General features: G+C 40.8%; 2 protein-coding genes across 6 annotated transcripts in view; both read right to left on the bottom strand.

The window, feature by feature from the left end:
• Nucleotides 1–21,268, bottom strand: part of slc16a4 (solute carrier family 16 member 4) — a 32,477-nt gene extending 11,209 nt beyond the window's left edge. For 2 of the 5 annotated variants that reach the window (XM_034208983.1, XM_034208987.1), the window contains exons 1-8: nt 21,016–21,268; nt 20,603–20,679; nt 12,619–12,755; nt 4,021–4,153; nt 3,468–3,600; nt 2,943–3,086; nt 2,570–2,731; nt 1,757–2,410 (exon numbers count right to left, since the gene is read on the bottom strand). In XM_034208983.1, the coding sequence (XP_034064874.1) occupies nt 1,757–2,410; nt 2,570–2,731; nt 2,943–3,086; nt 3,468–3,600; nt 4,021–4,137 (1,210 nt within the window). In that variant the 5' untranslated portion in view covers nt 4,138–4,153; nt 12,619–12,755; nt 20,603–20,679; nt 21,016–21,268. The remainder of the gene's footprint in view (nt 1–1,756; nt 2,411–2,569; nt 2,732–2,942; nt 3,087–3,467; nt 3,601–4,020; nt 4,154–12,618; nt 12,756–20,602; nt 20,680–21,015) is intronic. The other 3 variants (XM_034208984.1, XM_034208985.1, XM_034208986.1) reach the window with 3 other exon arrangements.
• Nucleotides 21,269–22,047: 779 nt separating this feature from the next.
• Nucleotides 22,048–24,630, bottom strand: lamtor5 (late endosomal/lysosomal adaptor, MAPK and MTOR activator 5). Its single transcript, XM_034209342.1, has 4 exons — nt 24,462–24,630; nt 24,310–24,371; nt 23,238–23,355; nt 22,048–22,446 (listed from the first exon to the last, which is right to left on the bottom strand). Exons 1-4 carry the CDS (start codon nt 24,494–24,496, stop codon nt 22,386–22,388), a joined length of 276 nt encoding a protein of 91 aa, XP_034065233.1. The 5' UTR covers nt 24,497–24,630; the 3' UTR covers nt 22,048–22,385.
• Between the last annotated feature and the right edge of the window lie 2,381 nt (nt 24,631–27,011).

Raw genomic sequence — 27,011 nt, 5'->3', positions numbered from 1 at the left:
TCAGCTCATGAAATCCAGGACTGTTATGTTGACAGTGTTTACCATTATTAAATATTCTAAAAACAACAGCAGGCTGCTAAAGTACAACCCAGGCCCGGTTCTACGGGGGTGCATAAGCATGCATTGCACCCCCAGTTGAATGTTATGCACCCTCTATCCAAAAAAGAGAACGGAGCGAAAAATACAAACAACAAATTGTGTCAGGTGCGCGTGACCTGCTTCGCTGCGCGTGCATCATTTCCAAAGTGCTGTGGATAATCATGTATACGAAAATGGTTAAAGCAACCATCACTAAACGCCAGCAACACTGCATCTACTGCAGACAATAGCAACAGATCAGATGGGGACATCACGTTACCCGGCGTCGTGGACACTATCACTCCCGCCTGACTCGCCGCCCTCGCCCCCGGAGCAGCAGTCTTCCTCGCCCGAAACACCGCCACCCCTCGGCGGCCCGCAGGTGCCAGTATACCACGGCAAAACAGAGCCTGCCCAGGTATATCTAAACTAGTACCCAACTCGCCTGTACAGTGGGGTAAGGCGGTCATTTTGCAGCTCGTGGTATAAAAATAGACAATGGCTAGAATATTCATGTGAAAATAGTGCCATATTCTGCCATGCCTGTAGAAATGTTGGATTAAACATAATGCATACAATACCACAGATGCCTTCACCACGAATGGCTACAAAACTATCTCATATCCCAAGCTTATCAACAAGCTAATGTTGCAGCTGAAATGTTCTCCAGGTCACAAAGTCAACCTCACATGATGATGTGATACCAGTTTTCGAGCACAGTAAATATTCTCTTCCCAGAGTATATGATGGGACCTATATGATGGGACAAAGGTGATGTATTACATGGTTTTAATAATACATTTGCCTTTCAATGTTTGCCATTTCAAACCATGAGCTGGTTCAAATAATATTTGCCTTGATTTACAATATGTTGGACTGGATGAAATATTGCAGGACATACACTTGACATGTTCTCAATTGCTTGGTTTCAAAACATTACAAATGCCATAATCTGTTCATTGGGGACCATAACATCAATGCTATTTTTCATTGCTGTTGCCGGCCACTATTGCTCACGTAAACCTACTAGTGCTCCACGTCCACCCCCTGTAATCTCAGATGCACCCCAAGTCATTTTATTCCGGAACTGGGCCATACAGACCTAAATAGATCAGTCAGTTATTATTTGATATTCTGCTTTGTTTTGTTGATATTCTGTCTCTGTTAATTGTAGTCTATTTATGACTGGCTATTTTTAATCTCTTCATTCCTTTGTTTAAATTATTACGAAACAGTGACGAAACACACAGGTTTTACTACAACTATTTTTTAGAATTGTCTTCGAAGGTTTAGTTTGATATTTCAGGAAATAGTTATTTTATACAATCTGAAACATGTTTACCAAAGTTTTGAACTTCTCGACTTTGAGAGTGCCAAGCAACCAACAAAGATTCAGGCAAATTACCACAAAACCACAAATGGACATACAAATAAATTATTGTACTGATTAGACAAACAAGATATCTTGTCTAAATAATGAGCTTTAGAGTTCCTGGTCCTTAGTTTGCAGCTACATATTTATTTTGCTGGATTTGAATGGTATCAATCTTCTCATCTAACTTTTGTCAAAAAAAGGGAATAGGCTTTATTTATCAACATTTCTAGTGCAACTACTGTAGTAGGTACTAGGTGTATCTTAAAACACATAGTATAACGTTATGTGCAATGTTTGCCTCACCTGCCACAGAGATGATAAAGGAAGCATCCATGGCACCAATGCCCAGGGTTCTGGCTCGGGCAGACAGGTGGAAATATGGGATGAAGTAGGCCAGCTGGCTGAAGACCAAGGACCAAGTGTAGATACAAAAAAATGGGTCCTTCAGCAGGGAGAAATCCAAAACTTTGGCATTTGTGACCGTCACCTCACTCGGTGTGCTGGCATGCGACGTCAGTCCAACAATGGTGGAGCCATTCATGCTGCCGTTAACCTCCGCTGAGCTGTCTGGTGTTGTTGGCTTACACTGACCTAAGTCATTGTGGGCCTCATGGCCATTTACACCATTAAGGACCAGTCTTGTCAGTTCAGGGTTTGCGGACAGGTCCGGGAGCCCTGGAGTACATTGGCCCCCCGGGTTCTCAGTGTCCCTGTGAGGGGGAGGAGGAGAGGATGGGGTTGAGTCTGCTTTGGAGATGCCATTGGATAAGTGAGAGGAGCCATTCAAATAGTTCTTAGTGTATTCCTTCTCCGAGGAGCTCTTGAGGGAAACAGCCGGGCTCTTTTGAATGGGAGAAGAGGTAGGGTTGGACAAGGGAGACTTCACATTGAGTGGTCGCAGAAGCATCCCAGTAGCCACCAGATTCAGCATAAGACCGCCAAGAATCAGCATTGCACCTGTTCGGGACAAAGAGGTGTCAGAAATCAATATGTCACCTTGTATATTTGCAAGGTTACACATACTAGTATTTCTTCTTACACAAAAAAGCAAATACACCAGAAAACATACTCACATACATTAAATTATTAAATTATTTACAGATTATTCCTGCATACCTTGCCAAGCATACTTGTCCAGGAGCAGCTGAGTGAAGGGAGCAAGGGCAAAGGTCAAACCCATCCCAGAACGCCCAATTGCATAAGCTGTCGCTAACCTCTTTCGGAAGTACATCGCTGTGACCACTGAGAAGGCTTGGTATAGTAGTGCAAAACCAATTCCTAGGAGGACAAAAAAGAAGATTACTGTGATCAGACAGTATGTCCAACACATCAATGTGAGCAGACAAGAGAAAAAAGCATTTAGATAGATGGTTAGATTGGATTTCAAGCAAAGCCCATCCTTTGTTTAGCATTGTGCTTTCAGAGTCATTAAGGAAACAGCATGTTTGAGTCCCTGATACTTTCAGCCTTGTCCCAAACTTCTACTCACCAACTATCATTCCCATGCTGACGTAGAGGTACACTACGCTGTGGGCAAATATACTCAGGATGAAGCCTCCACTAACCAGCACCGCCCCGGCGATGGAGGTCGCCCTGGTTCCTAGCTTGGCACAGGCCACAGAGGCAATGGGTGCTGCGGAGAATACAGGAGAGAAAGCACAAAGACCAAGATCATATACCTTTTTCATTTTCTGCCTGGAGACATGCAGAGAGTAGTAGCTTCAAATTAGTTTAGTTTAGTTTATTTATTTATAGTGTTGTGGACAGTCCCCATCGATGAACTGTCACAAAAACAGTAAATGGTGCAGCTTTAGCCGACATGGCTAATTTCCAGCTGTTGTCCCCGGCCAGATGGTAATAGACACCCTTAAAATTAAAAAATGTTAAACGTTTTGTTCTCTTCTTGTACAGAAAGGAAACAAATAAATAGAAAAACATCAGAGATATTATTTTTATATCCAGTCTATAAACTCAACAAAAAGCTGTGTAGGGGGGCCTTTTTTCAGATACAAACCTCCAGACAGACGCAGACTGGACATGATGGAACCAATCCAGCTGATGCTCTCAGACGAACCACCAAACTCGTCTTGGAAAGCCACAAAGAAGATCCCAAAACTCTTCAGTGTTCCCATTACGAGGACATTTACCTGCACACACACACAAACGGGAGAGATGAGATCAGTGCCAGCAGAGACTTCATCTGAGGTAAATGTATTTATATTTATATTTATATTTTATTTATTATATTTTAAAGCTTGATAAGGGTTCTTTTTACAGGCTTAATTCATTATGTGAAACACACATTATGGAAACTAAGGAAAATGAAAAATGATATATGAAACAAACAAATATACATTGAAAAGTATTTTTAAGTAATTTGTTCAAATGTAGTTTTTCACTGCCATTACTCGTTGGGTGTATGTTGATTAAAAAATAACACATCATTGTCTAAAAACATTTCGATCACAGTCTTTTGGAGAGCGTCTTTTAAAGAATAATTGCACTGGTCAAAATTGGGCAAAGAAATGTTCGAGATGTGGTAACATGAATAACAGAGGTGAACATACCAGGAAGCAATGCAGCACCACCATCCAGCCCCAACCTCCATCTGGAGGGTCCTCATACTCGATCTCTTTTTCCTTCTCCTTCTTCATGGTCATGGCATCCTTCTTAAACAGGTTCATGGCTGCCTTGGTTTCACTAGGACGAAAAATTAAGAAAACATGAATAACTTCAGAATGATTAAGGCTGTATAACAAGACCAATCAAACACATCACAGCTGAGCCTATAAAGAATCAAAGAGTGTGGCATATCAAGCAGGGACTTTCTCAAAAAAATGTATTGATATGAATTACTTCTTCCTTAAAGTGGTTTACTTTAAACAACTTTCAAAAAATGGTTGTTCAAGATGATCAGAAATCTGATCAGAAATCATTCTGGCCAATTAAAAAGGACAAAGGATGTTTGAGATACATTTTTTATCTTTACGTAACGGTGAATAATACAACTGTGAGGGTAACTGACAGTAGTGCTTTATTAACTTATTAAGTCACTGATCTGTGAAACAGGACAGTTAGAGTATACAGTAGTTAACATGGTTACTTTTCCACCTCTTTTGCTCACATTACAGCTACTGCACTAGACTCAATAACTCAGCAGTGTGCCAATACATAATCATGTCTATCTTTAAGCTCCCCATCAGCACGTAAAAGCGTGTCCTCACAATTGGGCTAAAGTTGGCCTCAAAGGTGATGATGTGTTAACTTTTTGATGTTTCAATTTGTGAACTCAAAACCCCTGAGGCAGATAACTGCAGATTGAAACCTAAAAAACCCCACACCTCCTTCTACAAATTGACTTTTTAACAATTTAAAACCACAAAGGTGCTGCGTAAGTGTGATTTTGGATTTAATTATTCTGGACACAAGAATTGAAGCTGCAGTAATAACTCTCCTTCCATCCCATGCTGATACAACAGCACTTTTGTGTAGTTTACTAAGTTAGGCTACAGAATACCCAGAAGAGCCAGTAAAGCCCTGATGACAACGATGCAGCAGGATGTTCTGTTCTGGAACATGGCGCTGGAGGTGAAAACATGCTCATAATATATTACTGAGTGAATTGATTATTGAATGATTCTTTAACTAAATGTCATGGGGTTAAGACTTGAAGAGTGAACCTGTTTTTTTAGGAGGGGATTGAGGAGTGACTGGTGTTGAGAGCCAGCTACTAGAGCTTGACTTGGCACCACAGCAGGAACATATGACCTTACATTTGAGCCTTTTCTGGGACATGTTTCAAGTGGATTCTCCTCCCAGGACTTTGACTTGCATCTGCAGATTTGTATTCAGTATGGTTTAAAGAAACATGCAAGACGTTGTGTATTCATGCACAAGCTCGAACCATGTCAAACAAGGACAAACAGATCAAATACTCAAGAATAATGTCTGATGAAACACAATTAACAAACAAATACTGATCAATATTAGGATTTTAACCAAAATTAAGTCAACATTAAAGCTGGATGCAAGGTTGGAGTTGTACAAATGGCAAAGGGTAAAACTCTATCTACTATGTTATGTCTTATAGTAAGCATCAGCACTGAATCACAGGGTCATATATGATCTGTTGCAGGTGAGTATTGATGCACACTGGCTGGTTTTATAGTATACAGGTTGTTGTGCAGATTTTGGTGATTATAAAATGACATGGCAAGTGTCATGACATTGTATAATGTTGTTTCCTGTTTTATTGTGAAATGTATTATTTCCTTTTGTCTGGTCTTGTTTTACTTTTCTTTGGTTTTCCCGCCTGTGTGATTGTCTGATTGTGTTCACCTGCTGACCCTGTGTTTCACCTGCTCTCTCCAGCTGTGTCTAGTCTCTGCTGTGATTAGTCTTGTAAGTATATGCCTGTCTTCCCCAGTGTTTGTCGTCTATGTTCCTGTCCTGTTTTCCCCGAGATACTGCCTGCGTTCCGGACCTTTGCCTGGTCTCCCTGTTTTTGTGTTAAACTATTCGGGTTCATCAGCTTTGTTAAATAAATGCTTGCTTTTAATTAGAAATACCTGCCATCTTCTTTTACTGCCTTTGGGTCAAACATCCTGCCAAATCCTTCCAGTAAATCTGTTCTGCTTATATGTTTTTTCTGTCAATGAACAGGCAATGTTGTTTCCATGCAAAGATAGAAAAGCTTTTATTCTGCTTTACTTGTATCATTGACCAGGCAATATAGTCTTAATGAACCCTGGAATAATCAAGGTGACATGTCTTGCATAGCCTCAGATGCTGGAGAGCAAAGAAACCTTGAGCAAAGTAAAATGAGGGGGCGTGATAAACCTCTGTTTAACACCAGTCTTTTATAGTTTGCATCACTTACTCAGTCCGACTAAGACATGTATAAGGAGCAGAAACCACATTAGGCAGAGCACACATGCGGCTTTCACACCAGCGCTTTTCCCTTTCTAGCTCCGAGCTAGAGCTTTTCTGGTTCAGCTCCGGTTTCCCTTTTCTGCTCCCGCTCTGTTCACACCGCCCAGCACCCGACTGGTGCTGCCGCTGCTGCGTCATGACGTCACCGTTTACATCGCTGATTTGCTCCCCAACGGCATTACGTCGCTCACAACAACGGGGAACTGCGTCGGGTCGATGATCGTGTTGCTTTTAATCACACGAAGCCAGATTAAATTGAATAACGACTTCTCCAACCTTATACTTTGCTCCAGAGTGCCGTGGTTCATTGTTTATTAATGTGTTTCTGCAGCATTTACCGACCGCTGCAGTGTTGGCTGCTCTTCCACAGGAGTTTATTCTCCTCCGTTAGCTCCCGGTTAGCTCACACTGCAGCGGCTGCTCTAAAGTATTCACTGTCCGACTCACACAAGCAGCTGATACATATCCCCAGTTCCCCTTAGCCTAAGTGAATGTGTGTCAGTCTGAATTGACGCTGTTTGGTTTCACAACACTGTTATGAAAGTTTCTCTGGTATAAAATGTGTGATGTTAGCATAGCAACCGAAGCTAAACTGACTACTTGCTATTGCTATCCTATTGTGGCATAAACCGTTTTCGACAGGCACATTTTACCGGCGTATTTTTATTATGATTCTACTTGTGATAGTCGGACACGACAACCTGTGCAGAAAAACAAAACGTCTGCCTCTCTCCACAATGATCAATAACAGTGAACGGATGGTCAAAGTAAGGTACACATAAACAGAATCACACGAAGCCTGGTTAGTGTTGCCTGACTTTATAAAGTGTGTTTATAAGCACTACTGCTTGTAGGCAGGCATGACAGTCGACCCATGTTCAGGGGAGGTGGGTTTAGTTTCCTACACGCCTCGACGTAAGAGAGACGTAAGCGACGCCACCTCTTAGCTCCGAAGCTCTTGCCTCTAGACCGACAATTTTTTGGAGCTGGAAGTGAACCGGATTCCGGAGCTAAGAGCCGGCGCCGCTGCGGTGTGAACAGGAAAAACCGGCGCTTTTCAGGCTCCAGCTCCGAGCCGGAGCTGAAAAAGCGCTGGTGTGAAAGGGGCAACAGAGCGGATTAAAAGGGGAATGAATTGCGCCAGTGTACTGTGAGGAGTATTTCTCCGCCTTGGGCTGCACACACGTTGTCCTCAGAGTGTGCCTGAGTGCATGTTTGTGAATGTGCCGGAGATCTGAGGGTTGGAGCGATGGGGGATTGGAGATCAGAGCTTTGTAGTTTGGTATTAACACTGTTACTGCACACTTCCTCCATTTTTTTTAATGAGCTTCTATTCTCAATCTTAATGTTCGACTTTAGTAAGGTTATTGGTGAATAATGTCCTCCATAATATGTGCCCTTAGGGAGCTATACATCAGTTATAGAGATATGTCGTATTGTTCCTAAGGAACAAAAGTATTAAGAGATTGTTTTAATTTCCCTTACTAAAAGCCTGATTAACAAGTCCGACTTTGTGCATGAAGTATTGACTGACCACTCTGAAAACGCGCTTTTTAAATGGGCCCTCAGGAGTTTTCTTGTAAACAAGAATTATGTTGACGTTTAGTGTCTCTCACCAAAACACATTATTTGCATCCTTGAGCTGTAAACCATTTGCTGCTGTTGTTATGACAACTATTGATCAGTTGAATAGTGTGAAATTATAAGGAGGAATATGTATTGCACTATGAGGGAGGTATGAAAGGACTGGGTGATTTTAATAAATCACACAAGACAAGACGTTTGTCCCAATCTAATATAGAAACATTTCAGATCTGAAAGTTCCCAAAGAACACCTGTCAGTCAGTAGGCAAAATGGGAATTTTTCCGAAATCTAAATGTAATTTTGACAGAAAACTACTGTTTGTTATGATGTGGGAACAGGATGACCCCACTGCCTCGCCCATCGGCAGGGGTTACTAGTGCAATGACAAGGTTATGATCCTTCGCAGATGACAAAGCTGTCAGCTGTGTTTGTTGGAATGCACGATTGCGAACTGCAGCAGGGTGAGTGTGTTTGGACTCTGCACGCCCAACCACTCGTTTTGATAATTATTTGACATGTAGTTGAGTTAGTTTGTAAATGTCCTCAGCAGTTTTCTTATCTTTGTTTTGAAAGTAAGTAATGGAGCCGTGCTTTAAGTTAAATTACATCATAGATTGTATCTTTTGGGTTGTAATAAAAACCTTTACAGAAAGAGAAACACAACATGCATGATGATGAATAATTAGGTCAGGATTGAGCAAGATCACTTTTAAAGACATAGGACACTGGACAGGATTGTATCAGAGTAGCAATACAAACTTGAGAGGTGGAAAGGAGAGACAGATGGATTTACCAGGAAAGAAAGTAGGTCAGAGACCAACCAGTTTGCCCACCAAACTCCAAATTAAAATTCCAAAAAAGAAGAGATGAATCCTTTACAAAACCAAAAGTGCATTGGCATTGATTCACATAATGGAGAGATAGAGATAGAATTGGAGGGATGAAACCCCTCTTTAATGGTCACACATGCAGAGCACACAGCACAAACAGTGACATTTGGCCTCTGCATTTAACCCCAGGCAGTGGCGGTTCTAGACCACTTTGACTGGGGAGCCACGCTGGGGCCAGTTATTTTTCTGAGGGTGGCCCAACAAATGCAGGACGAAAAAGACAAAGACAGTATGAAGTAATTGCGCATAAGAAAACAATGCAATACAGTTATTGGTATTTGTTTCATTAAAAAAAAAAAAATTATTTAAAAAAAAAAGAAACATTATTTTTATTTTTAATGAACAAGGTAAATATTACATAGTTGGTATCAGTCAAATGTATTATCTACAATACAATCTCGTTTAAAATTGTGTTACGATGTCTAAAGTTACTGATAAGCCACATGTTTCCTGCCTGGCCGCAGCGTGTATCATTACCCTCTCTCGTCTGGGCGGCAAGAAAGGAGCCCTCAGCCAGAGCAGCAGCAGCCAACACATTGCTGACTGTTGCTATCTGTAAACTATGCCGCCGAAACATAATTTCAGCCAATCAGTGTCGTCAGATCTGATGCTCACAGGGCGACAATTTCAGCGCCCGATGCAGTCTGTGAGTTGTTTGGACTCATATCCAAGGTGACGCTACAGTCAGTAGTTGATGAGGATGGCTGCGTCTGCAGGTGGAGACTCTGTGTACTAGTGGATCGCCGGAGCTGTAGATTAATATTTACATGCTTATTGTAGTTGTAAGTGCAATGCCTGTAGCACCATGGAACATATGTGTGGGCTGGACCTGTATTTTACAGGAAAGGAGTGAGCAGAGGGTCGAGTTGTCGATTCTTGTTCAGTTTTCTGTGACTATTTTCCTCACCCTCTCAGACTTTGAGTTGCCATGTAAACCAAACAATGGTGTATTCAAGTCTGAGTGGAAACAGTCGTGAGTAAATCTATATTTATCAGAAATCGGGAGTAATACAGGAGAAATATAACCCCGGGAGGAAACCGGGAGAGGGCAATGACATCGGGAGTCTCCCGCGAAAATCGGGAGGGTTGGCAAGTATGACACACACCACACACACACACACACACACACACAACACACACACACACACACACACACACACACACACACACACACACACACACACACACACACACACACACACACACACACACACACACACACACACACACACACACACACACACACACACACACACACACACACACACACACACACACACACACACACACACACACACACACACACACACACACACACACACACACACACACGCACACACACACACACACAATGTTCGTATTTAGTCTCCTGATTTTAAATGAGAATTAAATCATTTGAGTGTTCCCAAAGCACCAGTGTTCTGCAGTTTGTGTGGGCCTACTGTACTGTTGTAGAAACTATGTCCAGGACAAGGTATTTGGAAGTTTTGGAAGATTCATAGCTAATCACATTGACGATTATGGATTATCTCATATTTTTAAGCCTCAATTTGTCCCCCAACCCCCCCTCTAACATCACCAGAAATCATAATTTAAGGGGTCATTTCTCAACATTTTCTTCCGGGGGACCATCCCCCGGGACCCCCCTTGTATGGTTTGCACATAATTTCCATAGCCCCACCAAAAATATTTTCCACCAGCCGCCACTGCTTATATCCTCAGGAACTTTGTCCACCTTTAGTCTGGAGTCTGGCTGTTGAACAGGGCTTCCGTGTCGGCGAAACAAATACAGCAAGAACAAGCTAAACTCACCCCTAGATTCCACCGGGTCCGTCTGCGTCGCGTTACGGCTGCGCCGCGGTTTTGGTCCGGCCTCCTCCGGCGTCATACCCTACCGGGCGCGTTTCAGAAGCATTTCAGAAGCGGAGCGTCTTGCCTGCCGGCTCGCAGTTTTTGTTGATTTGTGCATATTTCCTGGACAGGCTACTTTGTACAGACAAAGTTAATAATAATTGTAATATCCCAGTTATAAACGACATGAATCAAAGATGTGTAGCTGTATTTTAGTGGTAAAAAAATGCATTTATCATCATAATTATTCTATATATATAATTTACACAGTGCCTGTAAACCGGAGGAGAACGCTAGCTGTATTTCTCCTCCTACTTGAAAGACTACGGAGGGATAGGGTCTGCAAAATTAGTTTATTTGGGGGATGGGACGGATGCTCTGACCGGTCCACTTCCTGCCCGGCGCCTCTGCAACGCCTCGTGTTGAAAAATAGACTTCAATCCTATTTTGAGTGGAGCCCAGCGCCGAGACGCTTCTGGGACGCTTCTGAGCCGTAATGTGGCGCGTCTGGTGGAATAGCACCCATTGACTAGAGTGGCCGCGATCCTTGCGGACGCCGCGGCGCGGCCGTAACACGGCCGTAACACGGCCGTAACGCGACGCAGACGGACCCGGTGGAATCTAGGGGTCATCCTGAGCACACACAAACACTCACAGCCGAAGTAAAAACAATAAGTGTGGCTTGATATTGAGTAAGAAAAAGGTTTATAACGCTGTGAGAATGGGGCTGCGGAGAGCATTTCTCCGCGATCCCAACGTAGTAGACCGAAAAACGTTTACCCATTTAAACCGTCGTGGTAGATACCTTGTTTGTTTTAAACATCATATATACACAAACAACAATGAATACATACAGGTTGTGTACCCGAATCTCCCGCTGGTCCAAACAAAGTAGGAACAGCATCGTTCTTCAGTGCCCTACGCTGTACATATCCGGCATGAATCCCTGAAAGGTTTGGGAAGCTTTGTTTCATGAAAGGCTGGCAGAGGGTGCGGCCATAGCTCTGGGCGTGGCTACTGGGTATCCCTACGTAGCGATACCCAGGAAGTAAATGAGAAATCTCCAACGAGACGTTTTGGGGAGGTCTTTTCTGTGTTAGAGTTTTACTCCCTACAGGGTGTACGTTGAGGGTTTTTGACTCTGCAGACCGTTTACATGCATAAAAACCTTCATAACACACAAGGGGACGGGTAATAACCAGAAAAGCATGACATGGGACCTTTAAGTTCAGATAATGACTATGTCAAGTGGTGATCTTCTAAAGTTCATCTTACTATAATTACCTTGCACAGCAAAACAATATCACAAGATCACGTGAAGAATCATAGGATCACACAAAATATCCTTGTTTTATCAGGCATCATGATAGCCGTTGACGGGACTAATACGTGCCCCTATTGGCGGCCTGGTTTAGGTGTTTTTGAGACAACTAGGAGTGGCCAATTTGTGCCAAAAATAGCAGCGTAGATTGAGAGCAGTTATATTAGATCAAAAAGAAAAACAAAGCTTTTCTTTACGGATATATTGTTAAATTATATTCAACTGCAACCATTGTGCACCTTTGGAGGATAACTTGCTTTTGACTTACTCATGCTTTAGCTGAACTTTAGACTGCATTTTTGCACAGCTTGTTGATTTTCCCCCTGTCTTTTACACTGGAAACAAATTGATTTAATTTTGTCCAGAATCACCAGCAAGTCTGGATGCTAGAGGGGACACATCATACAGAGTTCAAAGTCTGCTATTATCCAAAATCCATTTCAGACTTACGACTATATACAAAGTTCAGTGTGTCTAATTGACTCCTAACGTCACTAAGCTTCCTGCGCCATTTGAAGAATATTTACCAAAGAAAACCTGATTTCTGATAAGAGCTTTTTCTCTTTAAACGGGCTTGTGCAGTTACCTTTGAATGCTGATTTGGTGGGATGCCTGAAGGCTCTGGAGCTGAAGAAAAACCTCAAGAAGCCTATTCTCCGAGTGTCATTCTGGTCGGTCGAAAGGGCACTTGTTACTATGGCTGCATCAAGATTAGCTTTACACCTGAAACAAGAAGTGAAGTAAAATGACACAAAAAACATGAATTAGAATTGATGCGGGTGCACGCTCATCTTCCTGAAACCTGAAATCAGAGACACAATAACTTGCACTATCCTAACAATTAGTACCTTTCCATTGTATAATATAGATGTTGAAATATTTTACAGGATCAAAATTAATCTTGGGCCCAGGAGTTCAAAACGTTTAATCTCAATCAGATCCGATCAGATTTTGAAATCCCATTTTTTGTGATCCAGGATCAGACAAATCGGCCAGATTTGGTCCCTGTAGTTCAAAGCAATTCAGGATAGGATCACCCTGATCCAGATTACGATTTTTCAAGATTACTTTAATCCTACCGATCGCCATCTAGTGGATATGAAAAATAATACAAGGAAGACAAGAGACCACATTGCAGAGACATCTATAATGTTTAATTATATTTTTAAATACATAAAGGACATCAAATCATAATGGAATTGTAATTTAAAAAAATACTCCCACTAGGGTAACAACAAAAAAACATTCATTCAAAGGCAGCTGGATTATCCAGGCGTGCTTTGAGGAGCTGAATCCTTAGTAAGGTTTCAGTTTGCTGAAGCCGGCACAGCTGTATTTGTTCTTCGGCCAGACGGATCTGAATCTCTGCCCTCTCCGTTTCACGGCTCAGCAGTGTCTCGTACTTGCCAACCCTCCCGATTTTCGCGGGAGACTCCCGATTTCTGACAAAATCAGATTTACTCAGGACTGTTTCCACTCTGACTTTAATACAGCTACACCATTGTTTGGTTTCCATGGTAACGCGTCTCTTTAGTAGTGGCACAACTAAAAGTCTGAGAGGGTGAGGAAGATAGTCACAGAAAACAGAACAAGAATCGACAACTCTACCCTCTGCTCACTCCTTTCCTGTAAAATACAGGTCCAGCCCACACATATGCTCCATCAAGGATGGTGCTACAGGCCGCAAGGCAGTGCACTTACAACTACAATAAGCATGTTAATGTTAATCTAACAGCTCCGGCGATCCACTAGCACTGGCCTTGCTATTAATTACATAATTAAACACAGGCCCTAACCAATCTGGACATGCATTCCAGGTGTGTATTTGCAATTACTTATTATTCAGAGACTGATAGGCCTACTTACTGAAAGAACAGTCAGAACACAGTCATAGCAGGGATTGTTCTCATCTTCCATGCTGGAAAGAGAGGTTATCGCCAAAGGGTCCACACCGAGCACCCCAAACCTCTCCAACAGTACACCCCATGAAAAGATATCACAGTGGGCCCCACCAGGCACAAGCCACGCCAACCAAGCACAATTGCTGTAAACACCTCCAGAACCCAACTGACTCATTTATGAGTTTATGAGCAACGGTTGTTGCACGATGTTGGAAGAAAAGGACTGTAAACTATTAATAAACGCAATGAGGCCATTGTATATATGCTGAAAATATGAATGTCTCCCTTTATAAATATATATATATGTATTGCTGTTTTTGCGTTACAAACTCTAAGTTATAAACTGTACACATTGCATTCTTGCTAATTAGCCAAAATATGAACAGAATAAGTAGCACGCATCGTAACAGAGTAAAATTAATAGGGACAACAGCTTGTCAACTAACCATTCAGAAACGTCCTGCTGCAACCGAGATCTTTGCACCTCCACCAAAACCTCCGCTGCTTCAGGGTCAGTCTCTGGATCAAATTGATAATATGCTTGAACACATGCATTGCTCTGAGATGACATGTTTATTCCACACTCGTAATCACAGCAAGCATGGTAACATGACTCTCACCGGCTCATGCCCCGCTCTTCTGCAGGGGGGCGTGGTCAGCTGCTGCTCAGAATTTTCAAAGACAGGCTTGGAATAGAGCGAAAATGAGCGAAACGAGGCATGGCTACAAAATGATCTGTTTGGTATTTTGAAAAATAAAATGTATAAATATACCTTTATATAGGTATGGTCATACACTATATCATTTAAATATAGCATGATAGGTCTCCTTTAAATAACTACCTGTACAGGCTTGCATCTATCTTGTAGTCCAATACTAACCGCACAATATTTACTGACACTGAGCTGTGAAGATATAACACTGTGCAGACTGCAAATTATACTGCAACATTCTGCTGCAGCAGAATTCACTATTTGATATAACACTAACATTCCCGACAATAGATCTCAATAGTCATCTTTTATGGTGTACATGCCTTTTTAATAACATTTTTGAATGGAGCCCAGCGCCTAGCCTTCTTACAGGCAAAGTCACTGATCAAGTCCTTGAAGTCCAGCTTTCTAGCCAACTGGCTTTCAATGGACAGCATGGCAAGACTGCAAAGCCTTATGGGGACAGGGCTGCTGAGCCTAAAGATGGATCTGTTGGGCCTGGCACCAGGGGGAGGGACAACTGATTTAGTATGAATAGCTGCTAAAAATGTACCTGCATTTATTAAATGTCAACTAAAAGAGGAGTGACATGAAAAACCTCTGAATTTTCTGTGAAGATATTAACAGTACTTAAAGGTGGGGTAGGTAATTTTGGAGAAACCAGCTCGAGTGCGCAAGAATTTGAAAATACACAACCGGAAAAAATCTGCCACTTCCTTACAGAGCCCCTCCTCCAACACACACAAACGCGCAAATGACCAATGAGGGCACGAGATAAGTTTGTGCACAGTTGGAAGGCTGACAGGCAGGTAGGCCATCCAGTTATTTTAGCCGGGCCGGCTAAAATGATTGGTCGTGCTTTTTACAGTATTACGGCTTCCACAGATGACATTTCTTTATGGATTTTTTGTCAAAGCACTTAAGATATTCATTGCTATCGGGATGTTAAGAAAATTCCATGGAATATAACAAAAAGTGTATCTCGAGCCGGTTTTTCAAACTTACCTACCCCACCTTTAATGTCAGCAAAACATTACAATTATTATTTACAATGGACTAAGCTTAGCTAACAGACTAATTTCCACGACTCATGGACCAAACCCACCTTTTCTTTTGAAAAACTGGGTGACATACTGTCGCTCTCTCTTGTCTTTCTTGTTGAAAGCCTGACTTTGTTAGTCGTTGAGACATCGCACATACGTAAGTACTAGCATCCCTCCTCACATGCTCTCACTCTCTGCTGCTAGAAAGTGTGGTGCTGCACAGCGTTTGGAGGCAGGACCAAACCATTAAATAGAGGGGGGTGTACAGAGGCTTTGGATAATTAACTTTTCGCAGAAAAAAAGTGAAATGAATCGTAGGTTTAGTGAGTACATTATCAATATAACGTTATATTAATGTTAATTATTGATGATTGATGAAAGGTTACTTACACATTTTTTCTTAATGTTCTAAACATTTTTGGGGCCCCTGTCAGTCACGGGCCCTTAGAATCGTCCTAACTTTTCCCCCCCTTACGGCGGCCCTGCATCAACTACATTGCTGATCTGGTCAGGCCACAACTGCAGTGCAGAACCTTGCGGAGTCATGCTCTGACTGTAGAGGAACAGGTCCTCATTGCCCTGCGCTTTTACGCATGTGGAACATTCTATCAGGTCATAGCTGACAGCATGGGAGTCCACAGGACAACAGTGGGTGAAGTGGTGACAGCTGTGTCTGATGCACTGGCTCACCTGCTGGATCAGTTTGTGACTTTTCCCAATGATGGCCAGATTGCCAAAGTGAAGCAGCAATTTTTTCTTCTGGGAGACATGCCCAACACCATTGGGGTGATCGACTGCACCCATGTACATATTCAAGCACCTCGTCAGAGGGAGTGGGAATATGTCAACAGCATCAATGTGCAACTTGTGGGAGATGCTGACCTTGCCATTACCAACTGTGTTGTGAGATGGCCTGGGTCAGTCCATGATGCACAAATCTTCAGAGAGAGCCGGTTGTTCACTGAATTTCAAACCAACAGGCCGGATGGAGTTATATTAGCCGACAGTGCCTACCCACTCCTACCATGGGTGATGACAGATGCGCTACAACAACGCCCATGGAAGAACAAGGTGTGCCATGGAAGAACAAGGTGTGCCATGGAAGAACAAGGTGTGCCATTGAGCGGTTGAATGGAGTACTGAAGAGGCGTTTTGCATGCCTATCTGAGGGTGGAACCCCAACAAGCATGCTGCATAACACTGGCTTGTATTGTGCTACACAATATTGCCGTCCATCGCAGAGTCCCCCTCTCTGACATCGATGATCCTCTAGAGCCCCTCGCACCTGCTGATGATCTAGGCCAGCGTTTCTCAAAGTGTGGGGCGCAGAGATGTGATAGGTGGGTTGCGAAATAAAAAAATAAATAAAAAAAGCAAAACGCATCAATGAAAAGCGACCCTCTACCACACAAAACAACACCTGTAAATAACCCAATTTGTGTTCTTTGAAATTGAATAGGATATTGCATTGTGTTTGTTACTTTCGTTGCAGTTGTATGTCTTAAGTGTCATTTGGCATGCTTTTATTTTGAAGGCGAGTTTACGCTGTTGACAGTTGTTGTTGCTATGGAAACAAGAAACGTTTCATAGCGGGCGGAATTTGTCATAAAGTCCGCGATAATAAAGCCCACCCATTTAGAGGGAAGATATGATTGGTCAATTGTACTGTCATTTGACATTACTCTCTCGTTCAGTTACTATAGCTGGCCCTCTGTGAATTCATAGCTGGACGTCCAATCAGCTCCTCTCTTCACAGTAACTCGCAGAGAGGAGCTTCTTTCATTTAACCCTTCACATTCAAACAGAAACTGAATAGGCAGATTCAAAGGATTCATTTCTTTGGAAATGTTATTTTAAATACAATTTAATCAAGTTATTATTGGTAAAACTAATGTTACTAAAAACATATATTAAAAAATATATATAAAGAAAAATATAATTTGTTTTAATGTTTTTAAATATTATTTTGTAGAATATCTTAGGCCCTCAGAGACAGGCTCGCCACTGGTAAAAATCTCTCATACACACATGTGAAACGCTCTCACAGACACACACAACACCGTTGCACCACCAAATAAAGCAGGTTAAAATAATTAAATTGCATACATTTTATTTTAGTAAACACTGAAAACGGGTCCTACAGACCCAAACAGCACACAAAGGTTAAAGGTAGCATATAATAATGTTAAAATGTGCTAAATATATACACTGCAAGAAAACAAAAAAGAGGAGTAAAAGTAGCTCACGACTTGTTTTATTTTTTGAAAGTAGCTCTCATCCTAAAAAAGGTTGGAGACCCCTGTTATAGAACGATACATTTGACAATTTTAAGCGTGGCCTACCATTTTATTGGAGCGATGAGGAACAGGTGGGGCTTGAAAAGGCCCACCTGTTCAAAGTGGGGAATGACAGAAAAAGTTTGAGAACCACTGATCTAGGCCCACCTATGGATTTCCCTCTAAATGAGAGACGGAGTGGTGGTGCAATGCGAGATGCTATTGTCCGCAATTACTTTTGAAAGGTGATGACAGATGATGGACTTTTTTTTTGTTGAAGATATTTTTTCTTTAATCTAAATTACATTTGTGATTGACAATCTTTGTTGTGATACTTTTATGAGCATAAACATTCATTCATCAACATTTGGTTGAAAACAAAATAGGCCACCACAAACATGAGCAAAAATGGAAAAATAAAATGTATTTCCCATAAAGGCTAAACATTGTGTATTATTTCAGTTAACAAACTTTGCCATCTTATTTAAATTGAAACATATTTTTAGATAAATGGTACAGTACATTTTGCTCTGTTAATCCACTGGAAATCCACCCCTCTGGTGGGATCAGGATAATCCAGTTTTTTGGGATCAAACTGATCCCAATCCTGTGTTGTCGGTTTGAACTACCCATTTTGAAGATTTGATCCAGATTAAAGCTCGGATTGGATTTCCTGATCTGTTCGGATATCAAAGTGATCCTAATCCTGTTTTTTGGTTTTTAACTACTCAAAATCCAAATCTGATTTGATACGGATTAAAAGTTTTGAACTCCTGGGCCCAAGAGTTCAAAACTTTTAATCTCAATCAGATCCGATCAGATTTTGAAATCCCATTTTTTGTGATCCAGGATCAGACAAGTCGGACAGATTTTGTCCCTGGAGTTCAAAGCAATTCAGGATAGGATCAACTTGATCCAGATTACGACTTTTCAAGATGACTAGATCCTGAATATCAGTGCTTTAATCCTACCGAGCGCCATCTAGTGGACATGAAAAATAATATAAGGAAGACAAGAGACCACATTGCAGAGACATCTATTGTCCGCAATTACTTTTGAAAGGTGATGACAGATGATGAACTTTTTTTTCGTTGAAGATATTTTTTCTTTAATCTAAATGACATTTGTGATTGACAATCTTTGTTGTGATACTTTCATGAGCATAAACATTCATTCATCAACATTTGGTTGAAAACAAAATAGGCCACCACAAACGTGAGCAAAAAATGAAAAGTAAAATTGATTTGCCATGAAGGCAAAAAATGCCATGAAGGCAAAAAATGGTGATGATCAAACTGATCCCAATCCTGTGTTGTCAGTTTGAACTACCCGTTTTGAAGATTTGATCCAGATTAAAGCTCGGATTGGATTTCCTGATCTGATCGGATATCAAAGTGATCCTAATCCTGTTTTTTGGTTTTGAACTCCCCAAAATCCAAATCTGATCTGATCAGATAGGGATTAAAAGTGTTGAACTCCTGAGCCCAGGGCCCAGGGACCGCAAATGTCTGTACTAAATTGCAATCAACCTAACCTACCCATTGTTGTGATGTTTACGATCAATACTGATAATAACATAGTCTGCATTATAATGGCTTCACAAAGGTGGTAAAAGGTGCTCACTTTTGTGAGAGGGGGTGGCGGGTCTTTTGGATTCTTCTTTTTTTAACGTGGATCATTGCAGGATCAACAAATGAGTGGATCCAAGTTGTAATAGCTCCTCAGGCTCCGGCCGGGTACATTTTTTACCCAGAGCCTTAGAAGCTATTCTTTGCTCTCAGCCCCCGCTTGCTCAGGGGTTATGTTATGTCCTGCAGATGTGTCCACATGTCCACATCTGCAGGACATAACATAACATTTAACAGGTTTAAGATGTTAAACAGTTTGCATCTCAAGTCCTGTAAAGATTTCTGTTAATACTTTACTTTACAGCATGCCTTTAAAAAACTGCAAACCAACAGGAGCTGTTTGAATAAATGTTTGTTACGTTTAAACCGGACGAACAACTAACTGAATCCTTTAATTAACACTGGAGATCAAGACAGACATGCCTTGGCCAGAATAACCTTAAGCAAACCAGCCAATAGTAAGATCGACAGAGCTGAGCCTCAAATAGGCCTTTATCTGATTGTTAGGCAAATAGTACAAAAATGCTGTAAAATATTGATCCTTATTCTCTCCAAATGTGCAAAACTATTCAGTAGGAAATTGTGCAAGGTGTCATCTAAGAATACTTCAAGTCTGTTGACTGTAATAGACCCATTATATAGCACACAATTTCCTATTTGTTACCTGCATGCATTTTTCAAACACAATTGTCTTACTCAAAAGTCCTTTCTCAGCTGAATTTCTCTAATGCAGGTGTATTTACTCATGACTTTGTTGAGATGTTGTTACTAAAACTCAAGGAATTTCTTTGATTTATTGATGTTTGGTAGAGTGTTTTATCCCTCAAGATAAACCCACACTCAGCCCCTGTTGTCTCCAACTACGAGGCCATCCTAGCTTCTGCATTGAGTTGTGAGGAATGATGAGATTATGTAGTAAATGCAGGGTTTTCAGCTGAGGGCTTTTGGCTTAGTCTCGGAGGCATACACAAACCCGCATTATTGTGGGGAGAAATAAGAGAGGTCTTACCGTGTGTAACTGTGAGCTGGTTGTTATCGTGACTTTGCAGGCCTGTTGCATTGTGGCCCTCTCCCAACCCAACACTGCTGGAGAGGCAAGAATAGAGTCTTTCAATCAGATCCGAAACTTCATGCACCCCGGTCATCGGACCGGGGGCCAATTGATAAAAAGTGACTAAAACCTCAATGTCAATGTGGGTGAAAAGTTTTCAAATCAAAACAACTTTGGGGGACACAGAGAGTAATAGTTTGTAGAGTAATGTAAGCTAGATTCCTCACGGGAAAAGGTTTGGTGTGACAAAACTCTTTCACCAATTAAGACAATTAATTACAATATATTGACAATAAAAACGTTTTTCAGTCAATCTAGGCTATATTCAAAACTATTAATGTGTTGACTTAAATATGCAAATAAGTCCATACCTGAAATATCCTTCAGTCCTCGACGAGCTTCTGCCGCAATGTTCAATTAGTTTAATTTCACTAATTTGTGGTTTTCTCGCTCCGGGTTTGTGCGTCCTAGAAAGGCGTGCGCGTCACCGGTGAAGTACTTTTTGACAGAGAGATATTGCTGCGGGACCTTTTAGTCCGGGGATGACCGTGCCACAACTTTGCCTCTATGAGCGTGTCCCTCTGAGTTGCATCTCACATCTCAGGCTCAACAGCGCTGGCTCTGCTGAGGAGCCGCAGAAGGCGAAGCAAGGAGGAGCCACGTGACTGAGGCGTAGCAGTAAGCCTCATCAGGGAGGAAAAGGAAAAAGCTCTGCGGTCAAAACATCAGAGCCACCGCAGACTTTACTCAGGTCCGGGCACATGCGCCACCAAGATGCACTGCACTGTCAGTCCCCTCTGCAGATTGGCACCATTGTGCAGTGTACTGCAGGACACACGGGTTTTCTGACACCAATTAAAGCCATTTTGTAAAGTTGGGACTGGGACACCTTTACCAGAAGATGAGTCAAATGTGTCCGATGCGTTAGTCAAGCAGCTCCCACCTGCTCCTGTGATCAATGCATTCTTGGCAGTTGTTATTCCTGACTGCAACCTCTGAACATTTTATTTTCATTTCTGGGATGAACAGAGGTAGAACAAGTATTTTTGACTGCATCCAAAATGTGACAGTGAAACAGAGCATTAGTGTGTTTATGACTCTAATAATGCTGGTAAATGAGGAGTGTTTTTTTCTTCTTTAAAAAAAAAATTAATACTGCGGAGGAGCTTATGCATTTCACCAAAGGATCAATACACTTTATATTAACCTACATACATTTTATATTATTTAAGAACAATATTTGCCTCTGAATAGTAGAAGAGTAGAAGTAATAGGTAGCAGGAATTTGAAATACTAAAATTGGAGATGAAGTTCATGCAGCTGCCAAAGAAAATAACTCAGTTAACCACGAAACACTGAGCAAAGGAGAACATAATGAACACTTTACCAGGAAGAGGGCAACATGGAGTCAAGTTAAACTTTTATTAAGGTTTGTTTTTCTGGGCATGCATTGGATCGATCATTATGGATGTTAACAAAAACAGTTAAAGCATAACATGGCTGTAAATATCATGATACAAGGTTTAATCTGTAAATTAAACCAATACATTAGAATAACTAACAGATACACATCATTGCTTTAATCTAGGATCTGAGTGTATCCGAAACAGAAAGGCAAAGAAACTCTTTATTTCTCTCGCAGACTGAAGATCTCTCCCACAGTTCATAAAGACTGTGTGATTATACTTATGTGCCTGTGTACATTTCTTTACAAAAAACTCTTCAGTGAGTCGTGTTGTCTTCAAGATGCTATCTTGTGAACGGCTATTGTGATGGTCCCATGACTCCTCACCAGAATGTTTCTACAAAACAAGCAAAGAAATGTAATTTATTAGACAAACGTTTACATGACGGAACAAAAATAATTGTAGTATTGACTTTTTGACTGATTGATCATATCTACCTGTCTGTCATTAACCTCTACTGTACAGTACAGTTTGACTAACTCAAATTCAAATGTAATCAAATTACAAAAGCATTCCTTAATATTGTGTGTGACGTAATGACTATCACAATTTATTTTAGTATCATAGGCTTCACCTATAGTCCCAACCTGAGATGAATAACATTTTCATTTAGCATAATTGTACTATTTTAAAAAAAAAATACACATCTACAAATATTTGGTTGGCCTTTAAACCCTACTTACAACCGGCAGTTGAAACATGAGAACTAATGGCATGTCACATTTAGTTTTGACACCTGATATCTGTCAGGTCATCAAGTCATTGATTTACACCTTGACAAGTACTATAATCCTACCATAGTTAGAAAGCAGCCTACAAGTCAAGATAAAGCAGAGGGTTCCTTGACTGTCACTATAACATTCAATATGACATCTTTATAATAATTATCAGTATGAGTTTAAATTAGTCACTGCTAAGCTTGAACAATAATACATTTTAGAAAGTCCAGAAGGTGGCAGCATAGCCTTGCAAATGAAAAAACTCCTTTACTAAGACTTGTAGCACAGTTTAATGTACAAATAATAGTCACTCCTTTATTTGACAGTCTTTGATTGAGTCTTGGATCTATTTCAAAGGCAGATCCCTTAAATTCAGTGAGCTAGATAGCATGTTGTGTGAGCGCTCACCCTGACTCAGACTCCAGGCACACAGTGGGGCTGTCTGTTGGGTCTTTGGAGAGAGCTGCAGCTTGTTTGGCCAAAACTGACACAACACCGCCATGTTCATCAGACAGGGAGCCGCGGCCTGTTAATGTGTGACATAAAAAGAGTTACTGTAGAGAAATGAAGAAACACCATAAGAGGCATTGATTATAAATGATCCTGAGGTAACTGAAATTTCATCATTTGCAACTTACAGATGTGTTACAAATGTAACTTATTTTGTTCATGATACTCACAAATAACCTCACGTTTTGTAGAAGCAAAGTCACAAAACAATTGCTCAACCATGTTATTTAGGACATATTTTCCACAATAAATTCCCATTCAAAAGCAGTTTTAACTTTTTGATTGACCTTGATTACGACTGAGGTTGGAACAACAAGACAGGTGTTCAGCCTATATAGGACACGTTTAGAATATTTTTCCATTGATCAATGTGTACTTGAGGTGATTTTAAGGGAGTTAAAAATTGTTTACGTACAGTTTTTATCAGGTGCATTTGCAAAGCCATTAAATTAGAACAATCATTTAAAAAAAACACTGTAACATTCTCAAATTCTAAGCTTTATCTACAAACAGTTTAGACCCTTATTCTTCTGTGATAGAAATGGACTACACTCATTTTTCTACTCTTCTTTTGAGTTACAAGTCAGAATCCCCACGTTTGTCCATCCTTGAGCCCCGTTGTGACGATTTACGGATTGGCTTGACGTTATTAAGCATGATGGTAAGGTGAAGTCTAGGCTTTGTGGTAATTTGGCCTGGTTTGTTTTGTGTTTCCTTGTTATAATTGCAGTCTCAAAGTGAAAATATGGGGAGTTTCACACGTGCCTATGTGTTTTTCAAATGAGGTAGAGTCCCCTGTTCCGAGGGACATCCATAAGGTTATCGTCTCCATTTTGTGGGGAGTCCTTTCTTTAAAAAAACTGATCACCTCTGTTTGAATCTTCCCTTGAAAAAAGCCGAGTGTGTTGTGAAAACGTTTAGGCGAAACATTTTTTAATACATCTCAGATAAAAACGTGGGGTTTTCTTACAGCCCAGGTTGTGTCCCTGGTGATCCGTGCAGAGCACACCGACCACTGCTGGGTTTTTCATCCTGAAAATATAGACAAACAGAGGCTTTTAATCGTCTTCAACGTCCCAACAGTTACAATACAAACTCAAACACAGTCTGTAATGAACTTACGTATCATCAAGATGCTGCTCGAGGGTCGACTCCATTATTAACAAGCTTAGATAACCAACAAAGTCACGTTTTGTGTTTTAAATGTGTTGTTTTGGTTGTCTGCTTCCTCAAAGCTTCCGTGTAGAGCAGCTGACCGTCACGTGCACAAAGCGGTCCCTGTGAGGTCCAAACTTCACGAAGCGCGCTAAAATAATAACAGACCAAAACACTTGACGTTAAGAAATAACCTACTATGTTGACATGTAGTGTACGATGTGTACTTTTGTGCAATTTAATACATATAGATAGATAGGTCGTTTTATGTCAAGAAATCTTTAAAGAGTAGTGTTTAAATGCCCTGTAAAGGGATTTCATATTCTAGGCTAATGTTAGCATTTGATATATCATTTTAATATTGCCTACTCTAGATGTTTATGCTCTGGTTTTTGTATGTGGCTAGGTCCTCATACACGTAAATCATTTTCTAAACTGGATTAGTTGTGAAATTAAACACTTGTATCTCTATATGTCATCATTGATGTGATCCTCTCTTCATCCATGCCCCTGTGGGAAAGGTATTTGGATATTCAGAGTTGCATGAATATTAGATTAGATTACTTGAGTTATCCCCCCCTCCTGAATACAAATCAGGTTTATTGATAATCCACTTCCCACTTTGTTCTCAAGCATTGCATAGGCAGTCACGATCAGATGACTCTCAGTAAAGCTGAAGTTGCCAAAAATAGCTCCAGTGTCACATGTGCCTTATTCATATAACACTGTTTTGGAGAACCATGAAGTTCAACTCAGACTTCTACACAGATAATTGAAATCATAAAAAAAAGAACATGCAACAAATTAATCATATGGTGGTGCAAACTTTAGTGTGATAAACTTTAGCAATATAATGTGAACTTTACCAATGCCTACACTTTATTGAACATAAAATATAGCCTTAATAGTATGAGTTGTATGAAGGCCCCTTGTTTCTTGCAGCCTTTTGTTGATGGATTTGGTGTTTTCTTCCAAATTTAGCTCAAGGCTGCCTCATGAGCTCAACTCCTGCATCATTTCTGCTGCCTGTCCAAAGATGGCAAGGCTCTAGTGCTCCTGCTGACAGAGCAGAAATGGGTGAATGTAATTATGTGTCCGCTGCATTGGAGGAATCCATCACCTGCGCAGAGGCAGGGTAATGTACTGCGGACTAAGCTCTGGGCATGCTTTCCCTCCTCTCCGCTAATTCTTCTATCTTTTCGTATCTTCTTTCTCACCTCCTAAATCAGAGCCATTGCCAACCTGCAGCCCATCACTGTCCTAACACACACATAGGCAAACACTAGTATAAGAGTATGCATGGCATGCTAAATATTTACAGAGTCCAAACACATGACATCTTCTTCTCTTGTTTATGACACCTGCATCAATATAAAGTCATATACAAAATCATTAATCTTGTATGATGGGAGGTTGGTATCAACACTAGACCCCATCATGATATACCTGTTGGCCACTTTACGACAACAGTAAATCTCCAAATGAACCCAGAATAGATCTGACTCAGAGTCAGTGTATCATCACCCTGTCATTGACTGTGTAATAATATGAGTACGGATTTTGATATTATTTATGTTATTTAGCACAAAATAAGACTTATTTATATTCTGTTATCCTTCAAGTGACAATATGGTTCATAAGCAATGTCAATTAGTATCGACACATTTGCTCTCAGTTTTAATGTTGTTTTCAAATAAGTAAATGTAAATATTTCTTTAAAAAAAGGCATCATTTTAGAAATGGAAGCAAACTAAACTGAATTATACCTCAAAAATACCAAATCTGAACAGAGATTTATCTTTTTATATATTAATTGCCAAATAAATAGCCTATTTAAAATCATATGTATTACCTTAATTGCAGAGAAGATTGTGACATAAAACAGATACATGTTTAACCCTTGAGGCCTTATAGGCATTGCTTACCTATTGTAGATACATTCACAAAGTTGATAGCAGCTGTCACAATACTTGGCATAACAGCACATGTATACCATAGCACTTTGAGTTTTGTTTACGCAAATGAAAAGTGCGCTTATAAATAAAATATATTATTATTATAATATTATTAGGAATATCCCATATAATTCTCCCATCAAGCCCAGTTCATGAGACAGCCTTTGGTCATTTCAGTAAACTCGTTATATGGTTTTGATGGTGATTTGTCTTGTCCTGGCTTCTTCAGACTGACCAATAACTTTGAATGTCATGACACCTGTGCCCTTTTTCTCACAAAGAGGCGTCAGATTCATTTGAGTTCATATGAATGTCATCACTTCTTGTATAGTTTTCAATATTTTTGTGTTGCCTTGACGCACTTGAGTAATGGAAACTCTGTCAGCCTCTGCTTTGAGCAGATCTATGGTCAGATCTGATGCAACAGGCAAAGATTTACAAGCAGGGAGGTATCCTGTGAGCCTCCATAGGCCGTCATGCAGATGAATAAGATGACAAAGCTTCTGAGGAGACTGGCAGTGAGCACTTTGGGAGATCTCAGACATGGCGAGGGAGGGAGGGA

Source organism: Gymnodraco acuticeps, unplaced genomic scaffold (assembly GCF_902827175.1).
Source record: "Gymnodraco acuticeps unplaced genomic scaffold, fGymAcu1.1, whole genome shotgun sequence".
Classification (NCBI taxonomy): Eukaryota; Metazoa; Chordata; class Actinopteri; order Perciformes; family Bathydraconidae; genus Gymnodraco; species Gymnodraco acuticeps.
The sequence above is the reverse complement of the archived record's forward strand: the minus strand, read 5'-3'. Positions and strand labels throughout refer to the sequence as shown.

What these genes read in the sequence shown, in the direction of transcription:
- lamtor5 (XM_034209342.1), bottom strand. Translation starts at nt 24,496, where the DNA reads ATGGAGTCGACCCTCGAGCAGCATCTTGATGATAC. An exon ending in CCAGGGACACAACCTGGGCT is followed by an intron (nt 23,356 to 24,309) that starts GTAAGAAAACCC and finishes ACACATTAACAG; the next exon opens with GCCGCGGCTCCCTGTCTGAT. An exon ending in TGCCTGGAGTCTGAGTCAGG is followed by an intron (nt 22,447 to 23,237) that starts GTGAGCGCTCAC and finishes CTTGTTTTGTAG; the next exon opens with AAACATTCTGGTGAGGAGTC.